The 27161-nt window shown below is 36.7% G+C and overlaps 2 protein-coding genes across 2 annotated transcripts; both read right to left on the bottom strand.

Moving 5' to 3' along the window:
• Positions 1 to 4: 4 nt before the first annotated feature.
• LOC142336243 (serine/threonine-protein kinase Nek8-like) lies at positions 5 to 26538 on the bottom strand. The gene is made up of 7 exons (XM_075384925.1): positions 26074 to 26538; positions 6986 to 7190; positions 3363 to 3547; positions 2702 to 3052; positions 1710 to 1958; positions 971 to 1498; positions 5 to 694 (listed from the first exon to the last, which is right to left on the bottom strand). The coding sequence occupies exons 1-7, from the start codon at positions 26185 to 26187 to the stop codon at positions 131 to 133; spliced, it is 2196 nt and encodes a 731-aa protein (XP_075241040.1). The 5' UTR covers positions 26188 to 26538; the 3' UTR covers positions 5 to 130.
• On the bottom strand, positions 24828 to 26028 carry LOC142336244 (metallophosphoesterase domain-containing protein 1-like). The gene has a single exon (XM_075384926.1). It carries the CDS (start codon positions 25687 to 25689, stop codon positions 24904 to 24906), a length of 786 nt encoding a protein of 261 aa, XP_075241041.1. The 5' UTR covers positions 25690 to 26028; the 3' UTR covers positions 24828 to 24903.
• Positions 26539 to 27161: the final 623 nt, after the last annotated feature.

Genomic DNA, 27161 nt, shown 5'->3' with positions numbered 1-27161 from the left:
AAGAACAGATCGAAAGGTTAGATTGCAAGCATCAAAAAGTTATGTACAGATTGTAACTCTAATTTGCACACAAATAAAGCTATCAAAATATGGACACTATTTACAGATAATTAAATTGAAAAAAATTGCTTCATTTGGATTCGGAATCATGTTCAAAACTATCACGTCCCTGTAAAAGAAGCATTGTACTATCATGGCTGCATTGCACTTTCACACTGTGACTTAACTGATCCAGGACTAATTCGCGTCTGATTGTCACCTCACCTGGTCTATTGATGACGTCACTCTCTCCTGTCCGTCCCAGTCTACCTTTCGCACTCCGTCCCCATGAAAATATTTTTCCACTTTCTGTAACCGTTGTCGTAAAGTAATCACCGCATGAAACCGCTGCAACATTTCCAAGCTCCGAATTCATGGAATTCATTTTGATTACATGACGTTGAGGAACTGATTTATCCGAAGAGGGCATCCCTAGTTGACCGGCAGAATTAGAACCACTCAAAATAATTTCCCCTGAAGAGTTGATGAAAGCACCGTGGGTGTAGCCGATAGAGCAATCGACAATATCAGTGAAGAACTCGTGCTTGATCCTCGTCGGCTGGCAGATGAAATCAACTTGTTTCATTCGGTTATCTTCGTGTGAGAAATAGTCAAGACACAGTTTGTTCTCACGATTGCTTCCGCATACATAGATCTAAATAAGTTTCTCTACTCAAAACAGTTGAAAAGCTTAGGATAGCACTATATTTCGATTTATAGCCCATTATTTTAAGGAAAACTAACATGCAAAGCTTAAAAATTGCAGCCAACTAGCGCTCCAAATGAATTCCAATGTTGTTTAGTTGAGCTATAACCAATAATTTCCCAAAAGAGCAATAGAATATTGCTTTGAAGCATTTTGTTTACATTTATATTTGCGTCGCGAACACTGGTGTAATAGCCCTAGAAATCACTTCACATTAAACATTACCTTATTATTCCTGGTAATGAAGCACGTAGTATCCAGACCACAGTGCATATTAACAACGTTGCTCTCGAACACTTGTCCATTAATCAACACAGGTACATTTGATCCTTTGCAACCACTGCTACTTCCACTTTTGTTCACCAATCCTAGTCTCCCGTTGTCACCGATACCCCACGAAAACAGTTCCTGATCAGTTGTCAACGCCACCACATGGTTAGAACCACACGCTAACTCCATGACCTCACACCCAATTAACGCCTCCACTATCTTCAGCTGCTTCACATCTTGAAAATTCCCATGTCCCAGGCAACCGCTAGAACCCCCACCGAATGTCATCAGGATTCCACGGTCAGTGACACAAGCAGCAAATAGGTCTCCACACGCAATCTTGGCCACAACAACACCTCCTTGGCCTTCAAGTGATCTGGGAACAAACATCTGTGACGTCAATTGCTGGTTGAGATCCGCTGTCATTCCGGGAAGCATGACCAGTGAGACATCTGTATTATCAACCTGCTCCCACGTGAAGATCTGGATACAAAATATAATAGTAACATTTCGCCCATTTAACTCACGCACTAAGAGTTCAACCTAATAGCTCATAGGTTCAACTTTCAGCTACACCATTGCTACCCGCGGCTGATTAAACTCTTTCGAAAATTTGATGTACAGATGATTCTTTTCAGATATTTGTACTGAATAATAATGAACTGTCAGAAATATCAAATATCAATGAACTTACTTTTCCTGATTTAGCTAATGCGTACTTCTGAGATCTTCCTATTGCGATGTCCTGAATCTGATCAACACCTGAAGGAAGCACCAGTTTAGAAGGCACTGTTAACTTAGATGATCCCCAAATGTATATTGCACTTGTCTCGTTAGGCTGAGAAGAGGACCTTCTGTTTGATCCACTTGCCGACGCTTCTGATTTGGGTTTGGACAGACTATCGCTACTGTCGCCATTTGCTTCACCGCTTAAAAGCTCATTCTAAAATTTAACTATTTACTGAGACCATTTCAAACTTTCCTCGTTCAACAAAACATCTGAAGAATATAATTATGCTCTATTCATGTTTACGCAGTGCTGCCCCAAGACTGAGATACTTGCCTTTTTCATAAAGACATCAGGAATATAGTTATATGCTGTGCATACTTTGCAACACCTGACTTCCTTTAGTCGGCATAATGATAATTTTCCAAAAAGTATATAGAGTAAACAGCTCGTGGTGTGAACATTGATGGCGTGGACAACAGTGACGTTGAATAAGGAAAAAGAGCACTGTTGTCCACGCTTGTTCAAAAACAGACATCGTGGACAAATGTGAAGCATAGGTTACGTAATTCCGATTAAAACATAGAAAATCTGGCATTAATCGAGAACTGCATAGTGGCTCGAGTTATTAGACAGATTTTCGAAGTGACTTCATCACATTCACGTTGGAGCGGGGGTGGGGGTTGCTTCAAACACGAAAAAGCAAGTTTGAAATCTGGCACTGTATGTATGTAGAAAAATCTGGCACTCCAGAGATCTGGCATTTTATAACTTTCACGTGCGTGTTTCAAGGATATTTCCAATTCCGAAGCAAACCTGAACTAGTTTTGCTCACTACCACTGCTGTATACACTTACAACTCTAATCTTGAAACATGGTTGTGAATAACGCTGACATTTTGGACTAAACTTATTCTATCGAATGTACTATTTGCAACGTAATGCTTCCAGGAGCCCAACCTCTTGACGTGGCTTGATCTTTATAGCTCCGATGCTGACAATGCACGAGTACATCACTTTAATTATGATGGGCTGCGCCAGGATCTGGCTCACGTTGGGCCTCCTAGTGTAGTCCAAGTTCAACAAACTCCGCACCAATTGCTTCAATTCAGGTGAATACCTGTCCGATATCTGTTGATAATTTCCCTTCATGATTTTGAACACCAGTGCAGGCAAATTAGCTGCTTCGAAGGCCCTGTTAAGAGTGCACAGTTCGTACAGCACGCAACCCAATGCCCAGATGTCTGACTTTTGGTTGTATGGTTTGGACTCACATAGCTCTGGGCTGATGTAGCAAGGCGTGCCCACAACCTAAAATAAATTTTACATTCGCGCGTAATTCGTCAAGTGATTTAACTTCAAACGCTGGACAATTTTGCCCAATTTGCGTTCAGTAGTTCTCTAATACAATCGGGCAAATTGAACCAAGTCAAATTTCCAAGCACAAGCTGAGAAAACAGCATCCAAAGGAACAGTGATTTATTATAGGTTTATTACAAAATTTAATAAACTTGGTTATATTAATTCAACCAATAACGGTCTATCACTGAGATTGAGATTAGAGGTGCTTAGATCCTAGTCTGACAATGGTTTGCGGCTTGGTCTATAATAGGCAACTTACAGAGTACGCCTTTGACTTTGAGGCAAGTATTTTGGATATGCCGAAATCGGACAGTTTGAGCACGGAGTGGTCTTTGTTGAGGAGAATGTTCTGTGTCTTGATGTCTCTGTGGAGAATACTCTTATGGTGAATATGATGAAGCGCCAATGCCATCTGTACGAACAGATGCAAGATCTCAGACTCCTCTGAAACAAGGATACAAAGTGTGGATATTCCTTATCTCCAATACCTACATGCTCTGAAGATTTAACAGAAGTTTAATCGGTCAATTTTTTTAGGCTTCTCTGCAACCTAGTGCCTGGCGATTTTCTCATGAATTTTTTTCAAATCTTAAAACAGGTAGATTTGAAATAATTGTGTGGTTAATTTTAATTGCATAGAAAATTATGAATAAAACATGATCATTGCTCCAACCCCCAACGAAATGGGGTTAGGAACTTCATACTAGTCTAACTTTTTTTGTAAAAGCCAATTTTGTCCGACTGATATTTTAAGGAAAGCATCTTCAAAGGGTTTATATTCCATTGCAAAAACAAGCACTCACGCAAGCACTAACGAGTCTTTTATTGCAAGCACTAACGATTGTTAAAATGAGGACACGCTTAAAGTACATGGAATGCTTTTGGTGGCAAACTCAACTATTTATTATAAGCTAAGCGAAAACCTTGAACTAATTAACCACTTACTTGTCAGAAACAGCTTAAAGAATGGTGAAAACAATACTGCAGAAATTCAGGACTGTTGATAAGCAACCGCATTGATTAATTTCGAAATTAAAACGGAAGTCGCATTTTATGCGCATTCTTTCAATTATTTTGATTCAATAAGCATGAACCAACTAAAGTGGGATGAATTGATTTTGAACGGCACATAGGGCAATTTAATTTAGAGCGGGCGTAGGTTAAAAATGTTTTATGGGCACAAAAACGTTCCCCATTGGGGTTCGACCATAAAGTCTCTGATATCCTTTCGCTCACAATCACTTTAAAAAACAAAAATTATTTCAGAACGAGAGCGACTTAGATCACTAAAAAATGAAGAACTAAAGTGTGAAAAAGTCACTCAAGAAGTCAAAGAATACTCTAGAACAAAAGATCAAAAGCGTCAAGCAAAAATTTTGCATAAAAAGACACGCGTTTGCAATTATTGCTTCAAAATTTGTTCGAGCGGAATTAATAAATAATAATGATTGTTATTAATTTTCTCTTCGCTTACTTTTCAAATAAACATTTTAAATAAAAACCAGGTATTTGCTGGCTGATTTGGACGCAGTTTAGTCTTTTTTCGTTATCTCTATGCCTGCCAATGATGTTTAAGAAGACAAATAGAAAAGGATGACATCAAAACTTTGCTCATTTACGGCACAGCATGATAGGCGTTTCTCAATGATCTGGCCGAGGACATCTTATCTGCAAAAATCAGAAAAATTTTCCCCGGTTCAATCTTTTTCCGTTACAATTACCAAATTACGGCATTTTTGACTCTTTAGAAAACTATAAACATTTCGAGGTCGTAGAGGTTTTAACATCAAAAATGGTAGGAAACATACATTTTCTTACTTTTTTGTCCGTCTTAACAGCTTTTTATATAACTCTTTTGAATGACACACGTTATATTGCATTTTTTCAGCTAATAATATACCTCGAAGTCAATACACTTGAAAAATTGTCTGACTATATTCAAGAATTAGTTTAAACAAAACAAACAAGAAAAATTTTGTAAATGTCTTCTGTCCTACAGCTCATACAAACTTTCTCTTATGATGCGGTATTTTCTCATCTTTTACATTGAAGCAATAATCAATTTTCGGTTTAAATGTTAAATTTGACCATGCATTATCAATTTTAACGGGGAATTGAAACAACAGAAAGCCTATTTTTTCTACTCTTACTTGTATGAAAAATTCTACAAATTCTCATACAAATTCTGCCCTTTCAGAATCCGAAGAGTGGAGGACTTCGATAGGACTGTCAGCAAAAATTAATTTGAGACAATGCACATTTGAAACCTGTTCTATATTTATTTTATATAACAGGCCACTATAATTATTCTGGAAACAATGAGATCGCCGAACTGATATACACCTATTTGTGAACAATTCCATGCAATAGGCTTTCATTTTTAATCTTAACTGAAGCTACGATTGAAGGCTAGGGCAAGTTTAAAACTGATAAACTTAACACATTATCATTTGAGAGATTGGAACATTATGTGCTCGCACATTATTGATTCTCTTTGTTCTTTTAACTTAGAATAACAAAAGTTTCGGTTTTATTTAAATAATGTTTAATATGTATTTAATCCTGCTCGTGGAAACTGGCTGAACGATCGATCATAAGAATAAAATACAATTACCAAAAGTATAAAGTTGGAAGGGTTTTCGAAACTTCTGTTGGCACGCTATAGGGGCAATTTCTGGCAAGCAAGAATCGTTTTCGGATGATTCAATCTTTTTCCGTTACCAAATTTTGGCATTTTTTATTCCTCAGAAAACTGCACACATTTGGCGGCCGTAGAGGTTTCAACATCAATGACAGGAAACATCTATTATATTACTTCTTTGCCCGTCTTAACAATTTTTATTTAATTATTTTGATTGACGCACTTTATATTGCATATGCTCTGCTAATAATACACCTCAAAATCGTTACGCTCAAAAATTTGTCTAATTTTATTAAGAATTAGGTTAAACAAGAAAACATAAACAAGCAAATTTTGGTAAATTTCTGTCCTACAGCTCATACATATTTTACCTTATAATGCCGTATTGTTTCATCTTTTACATTGAAGCAATAATCAAGTTTTGGTTTAAATGTTAATTTTCACCATGCATTATCAACTTTAACGCGCAATTGAAACAACAGAATGTTGATTTTCTCTACTTTTTACTTGTATGAAATTCTTTACAATTTCTCATACAAGTCCTTGCTTTCGGAATTTGAACAGTGGGGATTTCGACGTGATTGTCAGCGAAAGAGAATTTGAGATAAACTGCAGATATGAAATCTATTGTACGTTTTTTTTAGAAAACAGGCCAAAGTACTCGTTCTGGAAACAAGCAAATCGCCAAATTGGTGAACAATACAGACATTTGTGAACAATCCCATGCAATAGGAATTGATTTTTTAATCTTAACTGAAGCTACCATCGAGGGCTCGGGGAAGTTTAAAATTGAAGAAGTTTACGCATTAATTATCATTTGAGGGGTTGAAACATTGTGTCAGTGCATATTACTGATTCTCTTTGTACTCTTAAATTAGAATAACAAAATTCGGTAAGAAGGTTTGGTTTTATTTATATCTAATTTTAAAATGTATTTAAATCCTACTAGTGGAAAAGGCCCGAACGCAAGATCATAAAACAAAATACAATTACCAAGGGTATAAAGGGGTGGAAAGGGTTTTCAAAGCTTATGTTAGCACTATAAGAGCAATTTCTGGCAAGCGCGAATCGTTTTCCGAAGGCTATTGAAAAAGCAAATCTATCAAACCCCTATCAAGAAACATTTGATTCATCTAATTATTTCAGTCCAGCCAAAAACATTTCTTGGATAATAAACAAGAAAATTAAATTGACAGTATAATTAATATCTGATGCAACTGAGAATAATTAAGGTGGCAAACCGAGTAATGCAGATCCCCTCTTGATGAGGAAGTCGTAGAGCGTCCCACCCTGTACATACTCCATGACAATGATGAGTGCCTGCTCATGTATGAAGTAGTCGAAGTGCTGCACTATATTGGCATGAGGGGGTAGCATCTTGTGCACCTGCACTTCATTCATAGCTCCCTGTCTGTCCTCTGCACTCATCTGACCCATCGGGATCTCCTAATTAGTTAAGTTTGATCTAATTTGACCCTCGTTTACTGGACCTCTCGTACATGACTAGGTTTTACATAGTAACCTAATAGCATAACGATTACAGGGGGTTTCTATACAGTTTGTAGTAAACATAATTCCAGAATTCTCTCCCAGCTAACTTTCTCAGAGCAAAATTTTGGATAATTTGGCATATCCGATAAAATACGCTATTATATTTGCACTATCTGGCAGTTAGCGCGGATCAAAACTTTTGGAAAAATTGCATCATCTGTGTAAATCCTACAACGAAACACTTGTGCGATTTGATAATATAAGGTATGGAGGGTGTATATGGTGCGGGGCTTCGCACGCTGGAGGGGCTTCCTAATCCTATACCCAATGTAACATAGCAAAACAAGCACACCAAAGAACAGTCTGTTGTTCTTTTAACATTTGCACTTGACTTCTTATGCTCTTTCGCAGTTAACACATTATTCTTATTGCTCTTTTGAGGGGCTACGTTAAACAATTCTTCTTACAGATCGCCGAAAACATCAGTGATCTTCGCCGAAAACATCAGTGATCTCAACAAATTGATTGAAAAACTGACAAATACAATTACTCAACAAAACCTTACTATTCGAAATCTTAATGAGCGCCTAAATATTGTTGCGCAAGCAAGTTTACTCCGAAAATCTATTTATCAATTAAAAAAAAGAGTTTTATCCATTGAAAGATACCAACATCGACCATTTTTAATTTTCACCAACCTGGAGATCCCCGAGGACGGTAATGCACTGCCACAAATCTTTAATTTATCAACCAAAATTCTCAAGGTAAGGTTCAATGTTGATGGAATGTCTATAGCGCATGCTTTAAGGCCAGGAAAAATTGCCCCCGTTATTGTACATTTTTGTATTTGCAACAAAGAGGTGTGATTCTGAAGAGAGCGTCTTGGCTTAAGGGTTTCAAAAATTGGGCGGCTTTTCATTCACCAAAGGCTCACAAAAACAGACGCTGAAACTGAAAACAAGGCTCGTGAAATGAGTCTTTAATTTAAAATCCGCAAGTCAAAGATTTGGGTGTTCGATGGAAAAAAACTACCAAGAAATTGACAACCAGGGTGAAGGGTGAATTGTCACCGTATCCCAAGAAGCAACCAAGAACCTTTGCAATCACGTCTGGTACTCCATATCGCAATTATGGCAAAAAAATCTTTAGTATGGCAAAAAAAATTATTTATCCAAATGCTATGGCCGATTACAGCAAAAATTATGAAATTATGCCAATCCTGCTTCAAAGAAACAAAATGTTGAAGTCTCCACAACTGCATCATCCGGCATGGGTACCCAAGAAAGAATCAACCAATCAAAAACTAAGCGCAACAATGTTAACTCTAAATGTTCGCTCCCTAAACAAGCACCCTGAGGAACTCCAAGTTTTTCTCAAAAAAAACACGGGTCTCATCCCACAGTAATATGTCGTGTCGAGACCTGGATTAAAGAAAGCAACTACCAAAATCATTTTCTAATAGATGAATACAAAAGCATATTAAAAAACCGAACTAAAGAGGAGTCACAATTTTTTGCAAAGAGGGCGTTGAAATTGTCAACAAATGTTCAACCAATTATGAAGAAAGTCTCGGGGTTCAGGCTTTTATTGGAGAGCAAAAGCTGTTCATCGTCATATTTTTCCATGTACCACCCAGATACAACAGATTTTCTCAAATTTATTGGTAAGTATCTTGAAACATTTGTCGACAACAGATCGAAAGTAATCATATGCGGCAATTTTAAAAATGAACGAATTTTCCACTCGTCCATGGGTCAACAATTTCAAAATATTACCTGCACAAATGGGTTTATCTATTAGATTCGGTAATAACCAGACAACCGAGAATCTCGGAGTCAAGTCTTGACCTTTTTCTCACCAATTTTGATAAAAATTATTGGGCTAATGAAACAGTGATATATGACATTACAGATCACTTCCCCCGTTTTGCTACACTGGAAACAAAGTCCGTATCAAATCCAAAAAAAAACTTTTCGCAGTAAAAAGGTTTTTAATTGTCCAAAAGTACTGAACTTTGATTGCCGTGTGGTTAGAAAACTTCAATAACTGTCATCTTATCAAAAATCCCAGAGTGTTTTGTGCCAAACTGTATAACAGGAGCCATAGACAGGTTCCAGCCATTAGTCGCAGGCAAATGTCAACAAAAAGAAAATGGATAACCAACCGATTAAAAAACTTACTGGTCAAGCGTAATTTTTATAGGAAAACATGGATAGAGACAAAATTAGAATCTGACAAAATTCGTCAGTTTTGGCTTAGGAACGCGTGCACTCAACAAATACGCGAAACCAAAAAAATAAATTAGTCTGACTTGAGTCAAGTCTTGACCTTTTCCTCACAAATTTTGATAAAAATTATTGTGCTATTGAAACAGTGAAATATGACATTACAGATCACTTCCCTCGTTTTGCTACACTGGAAACAAAGTCCGTATCAAATCAAAAACTAAACTTTTTTACTTCGCAGTAAAAAGGTTTTTAATTGTCCAAAAGTACTGAAAAACTTTGATTGCCATTTGTTAGAAAACTTCAGCTGCTGTCAGCTAATCAAAAATCCCTGAGTATTTTGTTCCAAACTGTATAACAGGAGCCATAGACAGGTTCCAGCCATTTGTCGCAGGAAAAGGTCTACAAAGGAAAAATTGGATAACCAACCGATTAAAAAACTTAATGGTCAAGCGTAATTTATATAGGAAAACATGGATAAAGACAAAATTAGAATCTGACAAAATTCGTTATTTTTGATTTAGGAACGCGTGCACTTAACAAATACGCGAATCCAAAAAAATATTAGTCTTGACTTGAGTCAAGTCTTGACCTTTTCCTCACAAATTTTGATACAAATTATTGTGCTATTGAAACAGTGAAATATGACATTACAGATCACTTCCCTCGTTTTGCTACACTGGAAACAAAGTCCGCATCAAATCAAAAACTAAACTTTTTTACTTCGCAGTAAAAAGGTTTTTAATTGTCCAAAAGTACTGAAAAACTTTGATTGCCATTTGTTAGAAAACTTCAGCTGCTGTCAGCTAATCAAAAATCCCTGAGTATTTTGTTCCAAACTGTATAACAGGAGCCATAGACAGGTTCCAGCCATTTGTCGCAGGAAAAGGTCTACAAAGGAAAAATTGGATAACCAACCGATTAAAAAACTTAATGGTCAAGCGTAATTTATATAGGAAAACATGGATAAAGACAAAATTAGAATCTGACAAAATTCGTTATTTTTGATTTAGGAACGCGTGCACTTAACAAAAACGCGAATCAAAAAAATATTAGTCTTGACTTGAGTCAAGTCTTGACCTTTTCCTCACAAATTTTGATACAAATTATTGTGCTATTGAAACAGTGAAATATGACATTACAGATCACTTCCCCTGTTTTGCTACCCTGGAAACAAAGTCCGTATCAAATACACAAAATAAACCTTTTTCGCAGTAGAAAGGCTTTTAATTGTCCAAAAGTAGTGAACAACTTTGATTGCCATTTGGTTAGAAAACTTCAGGTGCTGTCATCTAATCAAAAATCCCTGAGTGTTTTGCTCCAAACTGTATAACAGGAGCCATAGACAGGTTCCAGCCATTAGTCGCAGAAAAAGGTCAACAAAAGGAAAATTGGATAACAAACCGATTAAAAAACTTAATGATCAAGCGTAATTTATATAGGAAAACATGGATAAAGACAAAATTAGAATCTGACAAAATTCGTTATTTTTGGTTTAGGAACTCGTGCACTTAACAAATACGCGAATCCAAAAAAAATATTAGTCTTGACTTGAGTCAAGTCTTGACCTTTTCCTCACAAATTTTGATAAAAATTATTGTGCTATTGAAACAGTGAAATATGACATTACAGATCACTTCCCTCGTTTTGCTACACTGGAAACAAAGTCCGTATCAAATCAAAAACTAAACTTTTTTACTTCGCAGTAAAAAGGTTTTTAATTGTCCAAAAGTACTGAAAAACTTTGATTGCCATTTGTTAGAAAACTTCAGGTGCTGTCAGCTAATCAAAAATCCCTGAGTATTTTGTTCCAAACTGTATAACAGGAGCCATAGACAGGTTACAGCCATTTGTCGCAGGAAAAGGTCTACAAAGGAAAAATTGGATAACCAACCGATTAAAAAACTTAATGGTCAAGCGTAATTTATATAGGAAAACATGAATAAAGACAAAATTAGAATCTGACAAAAATCGTTATTTTTGGTTTAGGAACGCGTGCACTTAACAAATACGCGAATCCAAAAAAATATGTCTTGACTTGAGTCAAGTCTTGACCTTTTCCTCACAAATTTTGATGAAAATTATTGTGCTATTGTAACAGTGAAATATGACATTACAGATCACTTCCCCTGTTTTGCTACCCTGGAAACAAAGTCCGTATCAAATACAAAAAATAAACCTTTTTCGCAGTAGAAAGGCTTTTAATTGTCCAAAAGTAGTGAACAACTTTGATTGCCATTTGGTTAGAAAACTTCAGGTGCTGTCATCTAATCAAAAATCCCTGAGTGTTTTGCTCCAAACTGTATAACAGGAGCCATAGACGGGTTCGAGCCATTAGTCGCAGAAAAAGGTCAACAAAAGGAAAATTGGATAACAAACCGATTAAAAAACTTAATGGTCAAGCGTAATTTATATAGGAAAACATGGATAAAGACAAAATTAGAATCCGACAAAATTCGTTATTTTTGGTTAAGGAACGCGTGCACTTAACAAATACGCGAATCCAAAAAAATATTAGTCTTGACTTGAGTCAAGTCTTGAACTTTTCCTCACAAATTTTGATAAAAAATAATTGTGCTATTGAAACAGTGAAATATGACATTACAGATCACTTCCCCTGTTTTGCTACCCTGGAAACAAAGTCCGTATCAAATACAAAAAATAAACCTTTTTCGTAGTAGAAAGGCTTTTAATTGTCCAAAAGTAGTGAACAACTTTGATTGCCATTTGGTTAGAAAACTTCAGGTGCTGTCATCTAATCAAAAATCCCTGAGTGTTTTGCTCCAAAATGTATAACAGGAGCCATAGACAGGTTCCAGCCATTAGTCGCAGAAAAAGGTCAACGAAAGGAAAATTGGTTAACCAACCCATTAAAAACTTAATGGTCAAGCGTAATTTATAAAGGAAAACATGGATAAAGACAAAATTAGAATCTGACAAAATTCGTTATTTTTAGATTAGGAACGCGTACACTCAACAACTACGCGAATCCAAAAAAATATATGCTAACTTATTCGATAACTGTGGGAGACTCAAAAGAAACCTTCAAATTAGTCAATAGACTTATTGGTGAAACCAAACACGAGCATCAAAACTTTAAACTAAAGACAGAAGAGACAGAAGTGTCGGAAAGTAAAGAAACTTCGGAGGTCTCCAACAAACACTTTGATTCAGTTTCTAAAAGCATTCACCTGAAAATTCCAAACACTCAAAACCCAAAATCCGGGCAAACAGTGGATCGGCCAATATTTTTGACGGAAGTAGATTCAACTGAAGTGAGCGGGGAAATTAAACGCCTTGAATTGTCGGCTTCTGATGGTGTAGATCTAATATCTAACAAATTTCGAGATTCTAGTTTCTAATAAAAAAATCTAGAGGTTGCCTCGAACCTTGCACCTTTCATCGCTCATCTAATTAATCAGCCGATAGAGAATCAGCAATATCCGATAGATTTCAAGAAGGCTATTGTGCTTCCACTTTATAAACAAGGACCAAGATCGGATGTAAACAACTATCGGCCCATTTCCATCCTACCGTCATTGAGTCAAATTTTTGAAAAAGTTCAAGAAATGCAGTGCGTTTCTAGAAAAATTTATTATTCCGTATAAAAAACAATTTGGCTTCCGATCTAAGCGTTCGACAGTCGACGCGATGGCCAGCGTTGTTGAAATCATCCTCAAGGAAACAAAGATAGGAAATGAATGTACGGCTGTTTCTTAGATCTACAAAAAGACACTGTGAACAGAGAAATTTTGAAAAAATTGGACGTCCTTGGTTTTGTAGTCCAGTTTTGGAATGCTTTAAATGCTATCTATGGGATAGAACACAGTGTGTATTATAGAACATTTTTTTTCTAAGAGGTTGCATCGGAAAAAGGAGTTCCTCAAGGTTCGGTCTTAGGACCCGTCTTGTTTTTGTTATATTTGAATGATTTAGTGGACGCTTGTAGATACTCCACACCGTACCCGTTTGCTGATAACACTTGCATGCTTTTTCCAACACAACCCACTTGTTGAGAACTAAAAAAAGAGATAATATCCATTGTCAGATGGCTACATTCAAACAAACTGGAAATGAACCATTCGAAAAGTTTTTTTTTCCAAATTTTTTGAGAAAAAAACATCACGCGACAACATGGAGACTATCTTTTAGATAACTGTCATCATTTCAAACACTTAGGAATAATTATTGATTCTCACTTAACATTCGAAGAGTATATATATAATTTGTTTGCATAAAACTTCAAATCTTCGTTTCTATTTTGACTCGATTAAGGAAGTCATGCAACCGTAACACACTCACTTTGTTTTAAAGAAGTACTATTGTCCGTCTTTGATTAAGGAATTTTGATTCATGGATGCACCACACTAGGTCGTATACAAAAAAATTGAGAAATTGCAAAAGAAAATTCTGCGAAAGATTTTTTTCAAAAAACCTTATGACTCAATCTTTTCCTTCAAAATCAAGTTTTAACTGTTACTTTGATGTACTTGAAATATTTACTCTTATTTAGCTTGAAGTGTTACCACAAGATTCATGAAACTGTAGAATTAAAGATATTGAATGTTGATTGTAACCATAGCTACCTGACACGTTCCAAAACTGCACAGCTTGTTAATCCAAAATCATCCAAGATTAAAATTTTAACAATATCACTTGAACATAGGGGTCGAGTCTTATTGAAATTTCTGTTGCGGAAATAGGTCTTGACAAATGCTGAAAAAATGACCGTGTAAAATTCAGAATCTTGTCAAATGTTTCCAATATAATTTGATACAGTACAACAGTGTCATCAAAGAACTTGTGTTCAGGTAACCTGTTTCCCTTTTTTCGGGGCGTTCCATAAAGATACGAGAGCATCGCCAAACGTCCCATCCTGTTAATATATATTAAATGATTATGATTAATCCGTATCATTTTATCATTTAAATGGGAGAAATTCAATTCAATTCAATTCAATGGTACACTGGAAATAGCTATATGTGCCCTACCCTGATGCTATTACGTGCTCCGCACACAATTCTATACTAGCTGCGCAAGTCTTGACCTTTTCTTCAGAAATTTTGATAAAAATTATTGTGCTATTGAAACTGAAAAATGACATTACAGATCACTTACCTCGTTTTGCTACACTGGAAACAAAGTCCGTATCAAATCAAAAAACTAAACTTTTTCACTTCGCAGTAAAAAGGTTTTAATTGTCCAAAAGTACTGAAAAACTTTGATTGCCATTTGGTTAGAAAACTTCAGTAACTGTCTGTATAACAGGAGCCATAGACAGGTTCCAGCCATTAGTCGCAGGCAAATGTCAGCAAAAGAATAATTGGATAACCAACCGATTCAAAAACGTAATGGTAAAGCGAAATTTATATAGGAAAACATGGATAAAGACAAAATTAGAATCTGACAAAATTCGTTATTTTCAGTTTAGGAACGCGTGCACTCAACAAATACGCGAACCCAAAAAAAATTATTATGCCAACTTATTCGACGACTGTGGGAAAGACTCAAGAGAAACCTTCAAATTAGTCAATAGACTTATTGGTAAAACCAAAAACGAGCATCAAAACTTGAAACTGAAAACAGAAGAGAGAGGTGTCTGAAAGTAAAAAAAAATTCGGCGGTCTTCAGCAAGCACATCAGTGGATCAGCCAATATTTATCACGGAAAGAGACTTAACTTAAGTGAGGGCGGAAACTAAACAAATTGAAATGTCGGCTTCTGATGGTAAAGATCTAATATCTAATAAACTTCAAGATTCTAATTTCTAACAAAAAATCAACAGGTAGCCTCGATTCTTGCACCTTTCATCACTCTTCTAATTAATCAGCCGTTGAAGAATCAGCGATATCCGATAGATTTCAAGTGCTTCCACTTTATAAACAAGGACCAAGATCGGATGTAAACAACTATCGGCCCATTTCCATTCTACCGTCATTGAGTCAAACTTTTGAAAAAGTTCAAGAAATGCAGTTCGTTTCTAGAAAATCTTCTTATTCTGTATAAAAAACAATTTGGCCTCCGATCTAAGCGCTCGACAGTCGACGCATTGGCCAGCGTTGTTGAAATCATCCCCAAGGAAAAAAGGCAAGGAAATAAATGTACGGCTGATTCTTAGATCTACAAAAAGCTTTTGACACTGTGCAACGAGAAATTCTTTTGAAAATTGGACGACGTTGGTTTCGTGGTCCAGTTTTGGAATGCTTTAAATGCTATCTATGGGATAGAACACAGTGTGTATTATGGAACATTTTTTTCTAAGAAGTTGCATCGGAAAAAGGAGTTCCTCCAGGTTCGGTCTTAGGACCCTTCTTGTTTTTATTATACTTGAACGATTTAGAGGACGCTTGTAGATACTCCACAATGTACCTGTTTGCTGATAACACTTTCTTGCTTTTTCCAACACAACCCACTTGTGAAGAACTAAACAAAGAGATAATATCCATTGTCAGTTGGCTACATTCAAACAAACTGGAAATGAACGATTCGAAAAATTTTTTTTTCTAAATTTTTTGAGATAAAAATAACAAGCGAAAACATGGAGATAACTGTCATCATTTCAAATACTTGGGAATAATTATTGACTCTCACTTAACATTCGAAGAGCATATATAATTTGTTTGCACAAAGCTTCAAATCTTCGTTCCTATTTTGGCTCGATTAAGGAAGTCATACAACCCTAACACCCTCATTTTATTTTAAAGAAGTACAATTGTCCCAATCTTTGAGTATGGAATTTTGATTTATGGATGTACCACACTGGGTCGTCAACAAAAATTGAGAAAATGAAAAAGAAAATTCTCCGAACAATTTTCTTCAAAAAACCTTATGACTCAATCTTTTTCTTCAAATTCAAGTTTTAACTGTTACTGTGATGTACTTGAAAAATTTACTCTTATTTAGCTTGAAGTGTTACCACAAGGTTCAAGAAACTGTAGAAATAAAAGATGTTGAATGTTGATTGTAATCACAGCTACAGGACATGTTCCAAAACTGCACAGCTTGTTACTCCAAAATCATCCAAGACTAAATTGTTAACAATGTCACTTGAACATAGGGGTCGAGTCTTATTGAATTTTCTGTTGCGGAAAAAGGTCTTGACAAATGTTGAATAAATGACTTCGTGTAAAATTCAGAAATTTGTCAAATATTTCCAATATAATTTGATTGTACAACAGTGTAATCAAAGAAACTGTGTTCAAGTAACCTGTTTCCTTTTTTCGGGGCGTTCCATTAAGATACGAGAGCATCCCCAAACGTCCTCTCCTATGAATCTATATTAAATAATTATGATTAATCCGTGTCATTTATCAATTAAATGGGTGAAATTCAATTCAATTCAATGGTACACTGGAAATCGCCATATGTTCCCTACCGTGATGCTATTATGTGCCCCGCACAAAATTCTATACTAGCTGTGGAAACCGAATGATTACGAACATAAATTCTATTGGTTTCCGTTTTTTGTTTAATTGCGGCGTGCCAATTATCTCATTTCCGGACATCATCTTTCGAATCTTCTTTTTACTTCAATCATCCTCAGTTATTCTGAATAAAAAAGTATTCGATCGTCAAATGTCTTTGTTTTCATTTATGCACGTAGATCACAAAAGCGTTTCCTTAAAGACTAAAGTAGTTTCGAGTCCTACCATTATAGTCCCCCATGAAATTATAGCCCCCTCATTATGGTATATTTAGCATGATTAGGGGGCTTTAGGTTATCTGACCGCTAAGCTGGGGGGGGGGGGGTAGAAAGACCCGTAATTTCAATCAACTTCAATATCAAAAAGATTAAAGCCAAACCTCGTAGTGGCACTTTCTGCGTTTACAAAGAAGAACTGGTGACTTTTATTTGAGTTCATTTTGATGTGATATAACAGAATTAAAACTTCAATCTTAGATGTGGTTGTCTTTATTATGGGAACCAGAAAGCATGCCTTTTCTACTGGTTCTCATGTTGGAAAAGACTTTTTGCAATATTTTAATTTATTCTTCTCGGCTATTATTGAAAACTTACTCGCAAAACAAAGTAGAAGTGTGGAATGTAAAAATAAATGAAGAGTCTAAACAGACGTCCGAGTCTACTCGGCCGAGCACTTGGAGAGAATAGAAGCCGACGAAACCACCTATGAGTGGTTTCTCTGCCTCCAATGAGATCAAGAAACTCGAAAAAGATAAGCAATCTGAAAAACTCCGCAAAAAACCATGAAAAACCTGGTTACGCCCAGGTAACCACACATTCGTCCGCAGCAGTTCTACTCGAAACCATACGAACAAAAAAAAACAACAATCTGCTCGTGAGGCGAATCTGATTATATCAGATCCACCAAACTCGCAAATAAAAGGCGCTGGTTTCCAGAATCTTCAGCGATTTAGGAACCAAAGCTCAACCCGTAAATGTTGAACTGAAAGCTCTCAGGAATGGAACTGTCGAGAATAAACGCAAAATTTTAATCGTGAAATTAGGAGATGCGAAAGAAAAATGGAAGGTTCTGAAATTAGCCAAGAACCTGCGACTATTACCTCGGTACAAAGATACTTACATCAACCCCGACATGACAAAAGAACAACGTAAGCAAGATTATCTACTGCGACAACAGCTCCGGGAGATGCGCGAATTGAACCCTCAAAATCGCTAAAATTTATCGGGCAAAGGTGATACAGTATGGACCTGAAAGGCCGATACCAAACCCAACCACAGATATCTGACCACCAAAGCACTCGCCCTCCACGAAAAAAACTCTAAATTTTATGTTTTGGAACGTACATGGAGCTATGAAAACTCTATCCTATACGGACTCACAACTACACATCAACTACGACATTCTAATGCTTGCTGAAACTAAACACCTACGGCAATCTCATATCCATGGATTCAATGGTTTTCACTCACCGGCTACAAAACTATCGGAGCGCAGCGGGCCGTCTGGTGGCATCGCAATTTTTACTAACATCAATCTAGACTGTCCCACGCGACACCATTTTTCGTCCTCAGAAATCCTTGTAGTGCAGTTAAATTAACTATACATTATTGCGGCATATTTTCGTCCACATACTGAAATAGAGGTTATAAACGACAAAATTGCGTACTCTATCGAGAAACTACCTTATAACTCATGTTGCCTGCTTTTTGGCGATATCAATTGTCGTCTGGATAGCAAGCAAGATAGGGGCAAAATTTTGACTGATCTGATGCTTGCATACAACCTCCGCTTGATAAACGACCCTCTAGTACCAACATACGAATCTCAAAATGGTAGTAGTACAATAGACCTTTGTTTTCATTAGTGAACAGATACTTGATATTTCAAAATTTGAAGCCACAAGACACTGCCAGGTTTGTACAAAAATTCCTCTACAACTTGCTAAAAAGAGCCTACGGAATTAACTTATCCGCAAATGCGACCCACTCATGCTATCAGAACAGTTGAACAATGTACCAAGTACATTGGTTGACGAAAACGATATAGATGACTTCAGTAACTCGATTACAAAAGCAATCCACCATTCCACCGAAAAAGAGGAACCTTGGTCCAAAAGGGAACTGTACCACAAACTCCGCCTATTCACTATAATGTGACGTCGAAAGGACCAATTGGTCGCCAAACAGGATTATAAACGAGCCTGTCGGAGACGTATTCTGGAATATAACGAGGACAACGAGAAGCGCATAATACGTCAAGCTGAGACGGACCCAAGCCAATTCTGGAAAATCATTCAATCGAAATCTCTTTCACCTTGTATAAGCTCAATCCCCCTACACGACTGGGAAGAACACTAAGCTGATCCTACAAAAGTCACACTGAGATAAAACACTTCGACCCCGAGCCTTCTGACGATTACGACAATCTATTCACAGAGGCCGAATTATTGGATGTTAGAGCCAAGCTTCCCTCCAAACGTGCCCCCGGACAAGATGGTATCACTTACGACGTCATTAAACATAATGCACACCCTATTGGATCCCCTATTTCAACTGCACAATCTATGGAAAATCCCCTATTTTCAACTGGAAAATCAGTATGCTTTTGCCACTATACAAAGGCAAGGGATCGACAAAATCACCACAGTTATAGAGCTCAATCCCCCTACACGACTCGGAAGAACACTAAGCTGATCCTACAAAAGTCACACTGTGAGATAAAACATTTCGACCCCGAGCCTTTTGACGATTACGACAATCTATTCACAGAGGCCGAATTATTGGATGTTAGAGCCAAGCTTCCCTCCAAACGTGCCCCCGGACAAGATGGTATCACTTACGACGTCATTAAACATAATGCACACCCTATTGGATCCCCTATTTCAATTGCACAATCTATGGAAAATCCCCTATTTTCAACTGGAAAATCAGTATGCTGTTGCCACTATACAAAAGCAAGGGATCGACAAAATCACCACAGTTATAGAGGTATTGCTTTGATACCAACGCTCTTGAAAATTTTTACGTCGTTACTTTTCAACCGACTCAAAGAGTAGGAAGAAGATAAGAAACTTCTACCGGACTGCCAAAATGGTTTCCGTAGAGGGCGGAGCACAATCGATGCGACCAAACAACTTGTGTCACTCATCTCGGCCTCGGTCGACACCATATCACGATATTAGTGTATCTATTGATTTCAGGAAAGCTTTCGACAGCATTGACAGATCTACGCTGCTACAGAAGTTCTGATTATTTTACACCCACACGTCTGTTGGATAGCATCACCATTATCCTGTCCGACACGCGAATAATAGGTTGTGCAAAAACGACTCTATCCGGAGAAATCGACGCTGATTCGGGGGTACAACAAGGGGACAAGTTCACCTCTTCTCTTTAGTATTTATATCGCAGACCTTGTCACAACGATCCAGGACACTGCTTGCAACGTTAATTTCTTTGCCGACGATACGGTCATCGGATCCCGGGTTATAGATGATATTCACAATACTATGTACAATTTATCCGCTTACTGTGCCAAAAATGTCCTCGAGGTTAACACAGACAAGACGAAATTCATGAAATTCCGACCCGGTGGACGCCTGGGTGACACGGAGAAAATCTATTACAGAGGAGAACTAATAGACTCTGTCAGCGAGTTTCTATACCTTGGAATACTGTTATCATCCACCGTGTCAATTGCTTCTCAACTAAACCACCTTAAATTAAAGTGCACAAAGGCTACAAACTCGCTGAGGTCTAAGGTCGATTTCCATAAAATCAATTTTCAGAGCGCTTACAGGTTGTTGGAAGCAGTTGTTAAGCCTGTGGCGACCTACGATGTCTCCGTTTTTGCATCACCCGAGAACCAGGAATCTATCGAAAACCACTACAGAAGTTTCATTGGACGATACTGGAAGCGCTGGGCTAACATCTCCAAGTTTCACAAAAACAGACAGTTTCTAAAGCACTTGTATGAAGATGACTTTCTGTGCATTCAGAACGCAAAACCATGCAATAGACGTCCATTTGCTCTATTTTATGCCAACGGGTTACACCAGCTGAAGCGCAGTACTGAAGGTTGTTACAGCCAAGAGGAGTCAAGTACATGTGTCTGTAAGCTCTGCAACAATCCCATCTTCGGGAAGTTTCACCTGTTCTCCAGCAAGGCCATGCAACCTGGAAACGAACGAGAAAAAAATACTATGGCACTGCCATAGCTTTATAGATCTCACTCTTACCGATTGATGCATGTTTTATGTTTTATGTAATAAATATCAATACACGTGCGCTTATTAATGTTTCTATCGCTGGGTTCTGTTTTAGGATATGCTTTTTTAAAACTTATTAATATTACTCATATTTTGCTTGAAGTGTTACAGCAAGATTCATGAAACTGTAGAAATAAAAGATGTTGAAAGTTGATTGTAATCACAGCTACAGGACACGTTCCAGAACTGCACAGCTTGTTACTCCGAAATCATCCAAGACTAAATTGTTAACAATGTCACTTGAACATAGGGGTCGAGTTTTATTGAATTTTCTGTTGCGGAAAAAGGTCTTGACAAATGCTGAAAAAATGACTTCGTGTAAAATTCAGAATCCTGTCAATTTTTTCCAATATAATTTGATTGAACAACAGTGTAATCAAAGAAATTGCGTTCAAGTAACCTGTTTCCTTTTTTCGGGGCGTTCTGTTAGGATACGAGAGCATCGCCAAACGTCCTCTCCCGTTAATCTATATTAAATAATTATGATTAATCCGTGTCATTTTATCATTTAAATGGGAGAAATTCAATTCAATTCAATGGTACACTGGAAATCGCCATATGTTCCCTACTCTGATGCTATTATGTGCTCTGCACAAAATTTTATACTAGCTGTGGAAAACGAATGCTTACATAAATTCTATTGGTGTCCGTTTTTTGTTTAATTGCGGCGTGCCAATTATCTCATTTCTGGACATCATCTTTCGAATCTTCCTTTTACTTTAATCATCTTCAGTTATTCTGAATAAAAATGTAGTTCATCGTCAAATGTCTTTGTTTTCATTTATGCACGTAGATCACAAAAGCGTTTTCTTAAAGACTAAAGTAATTTCGGTTCTTTCTCATTATAGCCCCCATAAAATTATAGCCCCCTCATTATGGTATATTTACCATGATTAGGGGGTATAGTTCATCTGACCGCTAAGCTGGGGTGGGGATAGAAAGACCCGTAATTTCAATTGACTTCAATATCAATAAGATTAAAGCCAAACATTGTAGTAGCACTTTCTGCGTTTACAAAGAAGAACTGCTGACTTTTACTTGAGTTCATTTTGATGTGATATAACCGAATTAAAACTTCAATATTAGATGTGGTTGTCTTTATTATGGGAACCAGAATGCATGCCTTTTCTCCTGGTTCTCATGTTGCAAAAGAATTTTTGCAAAATTTTAATTTATTGTTCTCGGCTATTGTTGAAAACTTACTCGCAAATACACGAGACAGAAACATAACACGACGACTCGTGCGAGACTGTGCCGAGCACAGAATGTTCCATTTTGATGTGATATAACCGAATTAAAACGTCAATATTAGATGTGGTTGTCTTTATTATGGGAACCAGAATGCATGCCTTTTCTCCTGGTTCTCATGTTGCAAAGAATTTTTGCAAAATTTTAATTTATTGTTCTCGGCTATTGTTGAAAACTTACTCGCAAATACACGAGACAGAAACATAACACGACTACTCGTGCGAGACTTTGCCGAGCACAGAATGTTCCAACCTTCATTTTATTACAATTTAAACAAATATTAAAAATCATGCATTGTCATTCGTTTTTCAACATTAAACAGTCCCTGTTCAACATAAAACAGTAAACATAAAACATAAAAAAGTTCCAGATCTACAAGACCAATTAGACGCAAAGACAATTTAAAGTAACTTGGAACAATTTACATCAATCAAAACAAAAAATCTTTATTCAATATTTACGTGACAAATCGAAGAAAAGGTTTGAAATTTCTGTTTTTTTTTACATTTTTTGTATTGAAATTTTGTCTTTTATTTAGCTTATTTCTGGTAGTATTTTCATTTGGAACAAGTTTTACTTGAAATTTTATTAAATAAATCATTAGAAGCGTGTAAACTATCATTTCATTCTTCTATATGGAACAAGTTTTACTTGAAATTTTATTCAATAAATCATCAGTCAAAACAAAAAATCTCTATTCAATATTTACGTGACAAATCGAAGAAAAGGTTTGAAATTTAAGTTTATTTTACATTTTTCGTATTGAAATTTTTTGTCTTTTATTTAGCTTATTTCTGGTAGTATCTTCATTTGGAACAAGTTTTACTTGAAATTTTATTAAATAAATCATTAGAAGCGTATAAACTATCATTTCATTCTTCTATATGGACGATCTCTTCAATTAAAATATAAGGATACCTTGAGTCATGACGTGACTTAAAAAACTTGGAACTGACACAATGCTTTATATTCTTTCCAAAGAACGATAAGGTTGCTTTCTGTTTTGTTTTCTCACCGACATCTGTCACTAAATAATTTCAAAAAATAAAGGATAATGAAATGCAACAGAAGACTGTCAAAGTACACGCGTGGACAAAGTAACCGGTATCATTATCCAGTATATCACACTACAAACATCAGTCATTGTTTTCGCAGCTATTGGAAAACTTAAAATTAACGATCGCAATACGAAGCAAGACAATTTTTGACCAATTCAGTAGCCTAGAACACTATAAGACCTTTTTCTCCACCATCAGTCTCATAAAAGACGCCAAACTTTTGAAATATGTGTCCATAAGCAATGCCAAAACCCTAACTAAAATTTTGTTGCCAAAACAATCTAAGTCGCTTCTTTCATGAAGAAGGAATTTTGTTTACAACAATAACAGTACACAATGAAATCAAAACCCAGACCACTGTTTTACAAATTGCTGTCAAACAGTTGGCGGGATCAAATAAACAGCGGGGGGGGGGGGGGTAAGGAACCAACTAAGGCTGTTTAAATGCTTAATTTCGGTTCCATTTCCATTATACTCTTAGTAAACTTACGCCAACTAAGTTTAGCGATTTTACATTGACAGAGCTATTTAACAAGCAAAAATCAAGAAGTCAAATGTGAAAAGATCACTGGAAAAGTCGTCAAGTAAAACGGCTGAGAAAAATCGGTAGAACGAAAGATCGCATTAGTACCAAAACAACTGCCAGATTTTGTTTCGAAGCAATTAAAAATCAGCCAAGAATAAGTTAAATCGTTCTATTCTATGAAAGAGCAACTAATGTCGGGTGAAACTCTCTAAGTCAAGCGGCTGGCTTCGTCAGTAGCTAGCCAGGCTTACATAGGCTATCTTAAGCTTAAATGAAGAAAAGCGTTGGGAAAGAAGAAAAAGGGGGCAAATTAGGGCTTTGCGGCGGGGTTTCAATGGGGTCAAGCATGCGGGGATTAGGGGCGGAATGAGGTGTATGCGTGTCGGGGTTGGGGGGGGGGGGGGTCTAATGAGAGAGGTCTCTAAACTGCCAAAAGACTGGCCTTAACAACATATCGCATGAGATACCTTCGAATTAAATACCTGCAGAAAATAAATACACAGCTGACACAAGCACTAAATGATATAACACTCTTTACTTAATTAATACATACTTGCTATCAATTCTAACCCTAGAAGCAAAGTTTGAATGTCAACTGAAGTGTTAATTCCTCCTTTTCAAATGAAAACAAGTTTCAATTATCAAAAATTGCATCAAGTGCACATTAACGTCTTGTAAACAAAACCACCAAACAATTTTACAAAACTCCTGTCACGGCTTTGCTTGCAACACAGAAGCTAGATAATACAACCCCCTGCAGATCTATTCCCATTCAAAACAGGAGAGCTTGTCCACCGCCATGAATCTACTGTATCTGCCCTTCGGCTCTTCTGCTGCAAAACCATCCACTAACTAACATTAAATTGTTGTGGAAAACTAAATAAGAAGGATCGAGTATTCAAAAACTTGCATGCCCATAATTATTTTATCTTGGGTAATTCGAAAACAAAAGGAGCATTGTCAGCATCATAAAACACGGTGCAATTAGCAGCATTAATGAATGTAGTGTCAGTTTTCACTGATTTAACAATACCGTTACTTTCATGAATATGTCCAAAGATATGATATTTAGGTTTGACTCTGTTAATTACAGCATCTAGTAAATACATGCATCCAGCAAGAGCGCCAGTGTCACAGTGGTCCAGAATACCCATAGGTGGGCCATGAGTTAATAAAATGTCCGTATCATCAGGGATCCGATCCCAAACTTCTTTGATCACATCTCGGTTCTTCATAAAACCCCAAAAACCAAAAGTGGGGACCCACGGAGATCCGAAAATTTTATAGCCTTCAATTTCAGTGGATTCTTCTTCTAGATAAACACAATTATCTAAAATTTCATGTCCATTCGCAGGTTTTCTTCCTCGTTTCAATCGACGGTCCAGACACATATCGTGGTTTCCCGCTATAACAACTTTGTGTTTAAATGGGAGATCTTGCAACCATTTGTTGAACAATTCAATTTCAGATGCGTCGCCTCTCATTGAAATGTCACCCGTATGAATAAGAACGTCGCCCTCAGGTAGATCAATGTCAAGATGTTTCGAATGAGTGTCAGATAAACACACAAATCGTATTTTTTCTTCAGGCTTCAATTCTGGGAGTAGCAAATCTGTTCGAGATTTCTTCTCCAAAGGAATTTTTCTATTTACTTGGGCCCATGAGACAATAGTATTGTTCGGATTATACGACGAAAAATCTATCATTTTGGAATCAGTTCTTCGATTGTGATTTTAAAAATGCTTTCAGTTTTTGCGCAGCAAGCATCTGCAGGAGTATTTTACCGCATACAGCTATCGCATATTAAGTCTCAAACACAAAAGGTTGTTTTCGTCAATACAATGTTTGGCAGTAGCATAATGAGTATACATGCTGTCATGCTATTTTTAGTAAAAGCTATTTAAGGTACACTTTTCGCCATTACGCAACTGCCGTCACTTTTTATTTGTAACGCATTACCTTATATAGCACACGAGGTCACCTTTCATTGAAGAAACAAATTCAAGTCCGGTAACTTATCGCAGTTACCAGCAGATGAATATTTTTTGAAACCCCTCTATTTGTATAATTTACAGTCTGAGAACTCTCACCTTAAATATGATTTTTCGTCCATCAGATTTTCTACGACACAAATAAACTGTTCCATACGCTCCCCGGCCTATGATTTCTGATTCTGATACATCATATTCATAAGCCTTATCCATTTTCTGAAAAATTCAATGTATCGAACAAAAAAAGTACAAATACGGCAAATATTTAATATCTCGAATCAAAAAGAACGGATTTTAATAATCATATTTACATATACAACTCGAGTGCTTTTACAAGCAGCCATTTCAAATTGAGGCGCCAACAACTTGAAAAAATTAAAAATTGATTAATTTAATCAGTGATCTGTACTAATAAATTATTGCAATTTTCGGTCATATCGAATCATTAAATTTATTCACAACCAAATCTTGCTACATATCTTATTTCTGGTATTGGATATTATAGTCTCGGTTGAAAGAAAACTTGGTTACCAAAATTCTCAAATTTACAAATTTGCAAAGAACTTTTGGATCTTTTCCGTTTATGCCCCCCCCCCAGTACGTTATGCTCCCCCCAGTTACAGAGCACGTGTCATTACATAGTAAATCATCATGTAAAAATATGGCACGTGCGTCTGGGGGGTGCAAATAATATGCACCCACTAAGCTGGGGGGGGGGGCAGAAACGGAAAAGATCCGAACTTTTTATAATCCTCCTGAATGTCTATCAATAACCACCACCCCCCCAAAAAAATTGCAATTGTATCCAGTCAAATATTGCAAGTGAATTCAGGAATCAAAATTTTTCAGGTATCAAAATTAAGCTCAAAAAATTTGTAACCCAATTGAACGAAATCATTCCAAGAATAATTAGCAACAAGGTTAGCATTTGTATTAGCATAGGTAACAAGTATATGCAGTGTCTTTGCACAATTTCAGATCCCTTTTTGATGTTCTGCAGAGACTAAAACTGTAGTTAAGAAATGGAACATAACATTACGCCTTTTCTTAGCTACAAATTTTTGGAGGTTCCTCTGAACAAAATCTCTCAGTTCTCTCTATTGCGTGTTGTTGTTGATAATTCGCACTTGCTGGGGGCTATTTAGTTTCACTGTCGCCAGTATTAAAATATAGTCCTTTTTGCACAT

This window comes from Convolutriloba macropyga, chromosome 3 (assembly GCF_964194025.1).
Source record: "Convolutriloba macropyga chromosome 3, txConMacr16.3, whole genome shotgun sequence".
Classification (NCBI taxonomy): domain Eukaryota; kingdom Metazoa; phylum Xenacoelomorpha; order Acoela; family Convolutidae; genus Convolutriloba; species Convolutriloba macropyga.
This window is presented reverse-complemented; position numbering and strand designations above follow the sequence as displayed.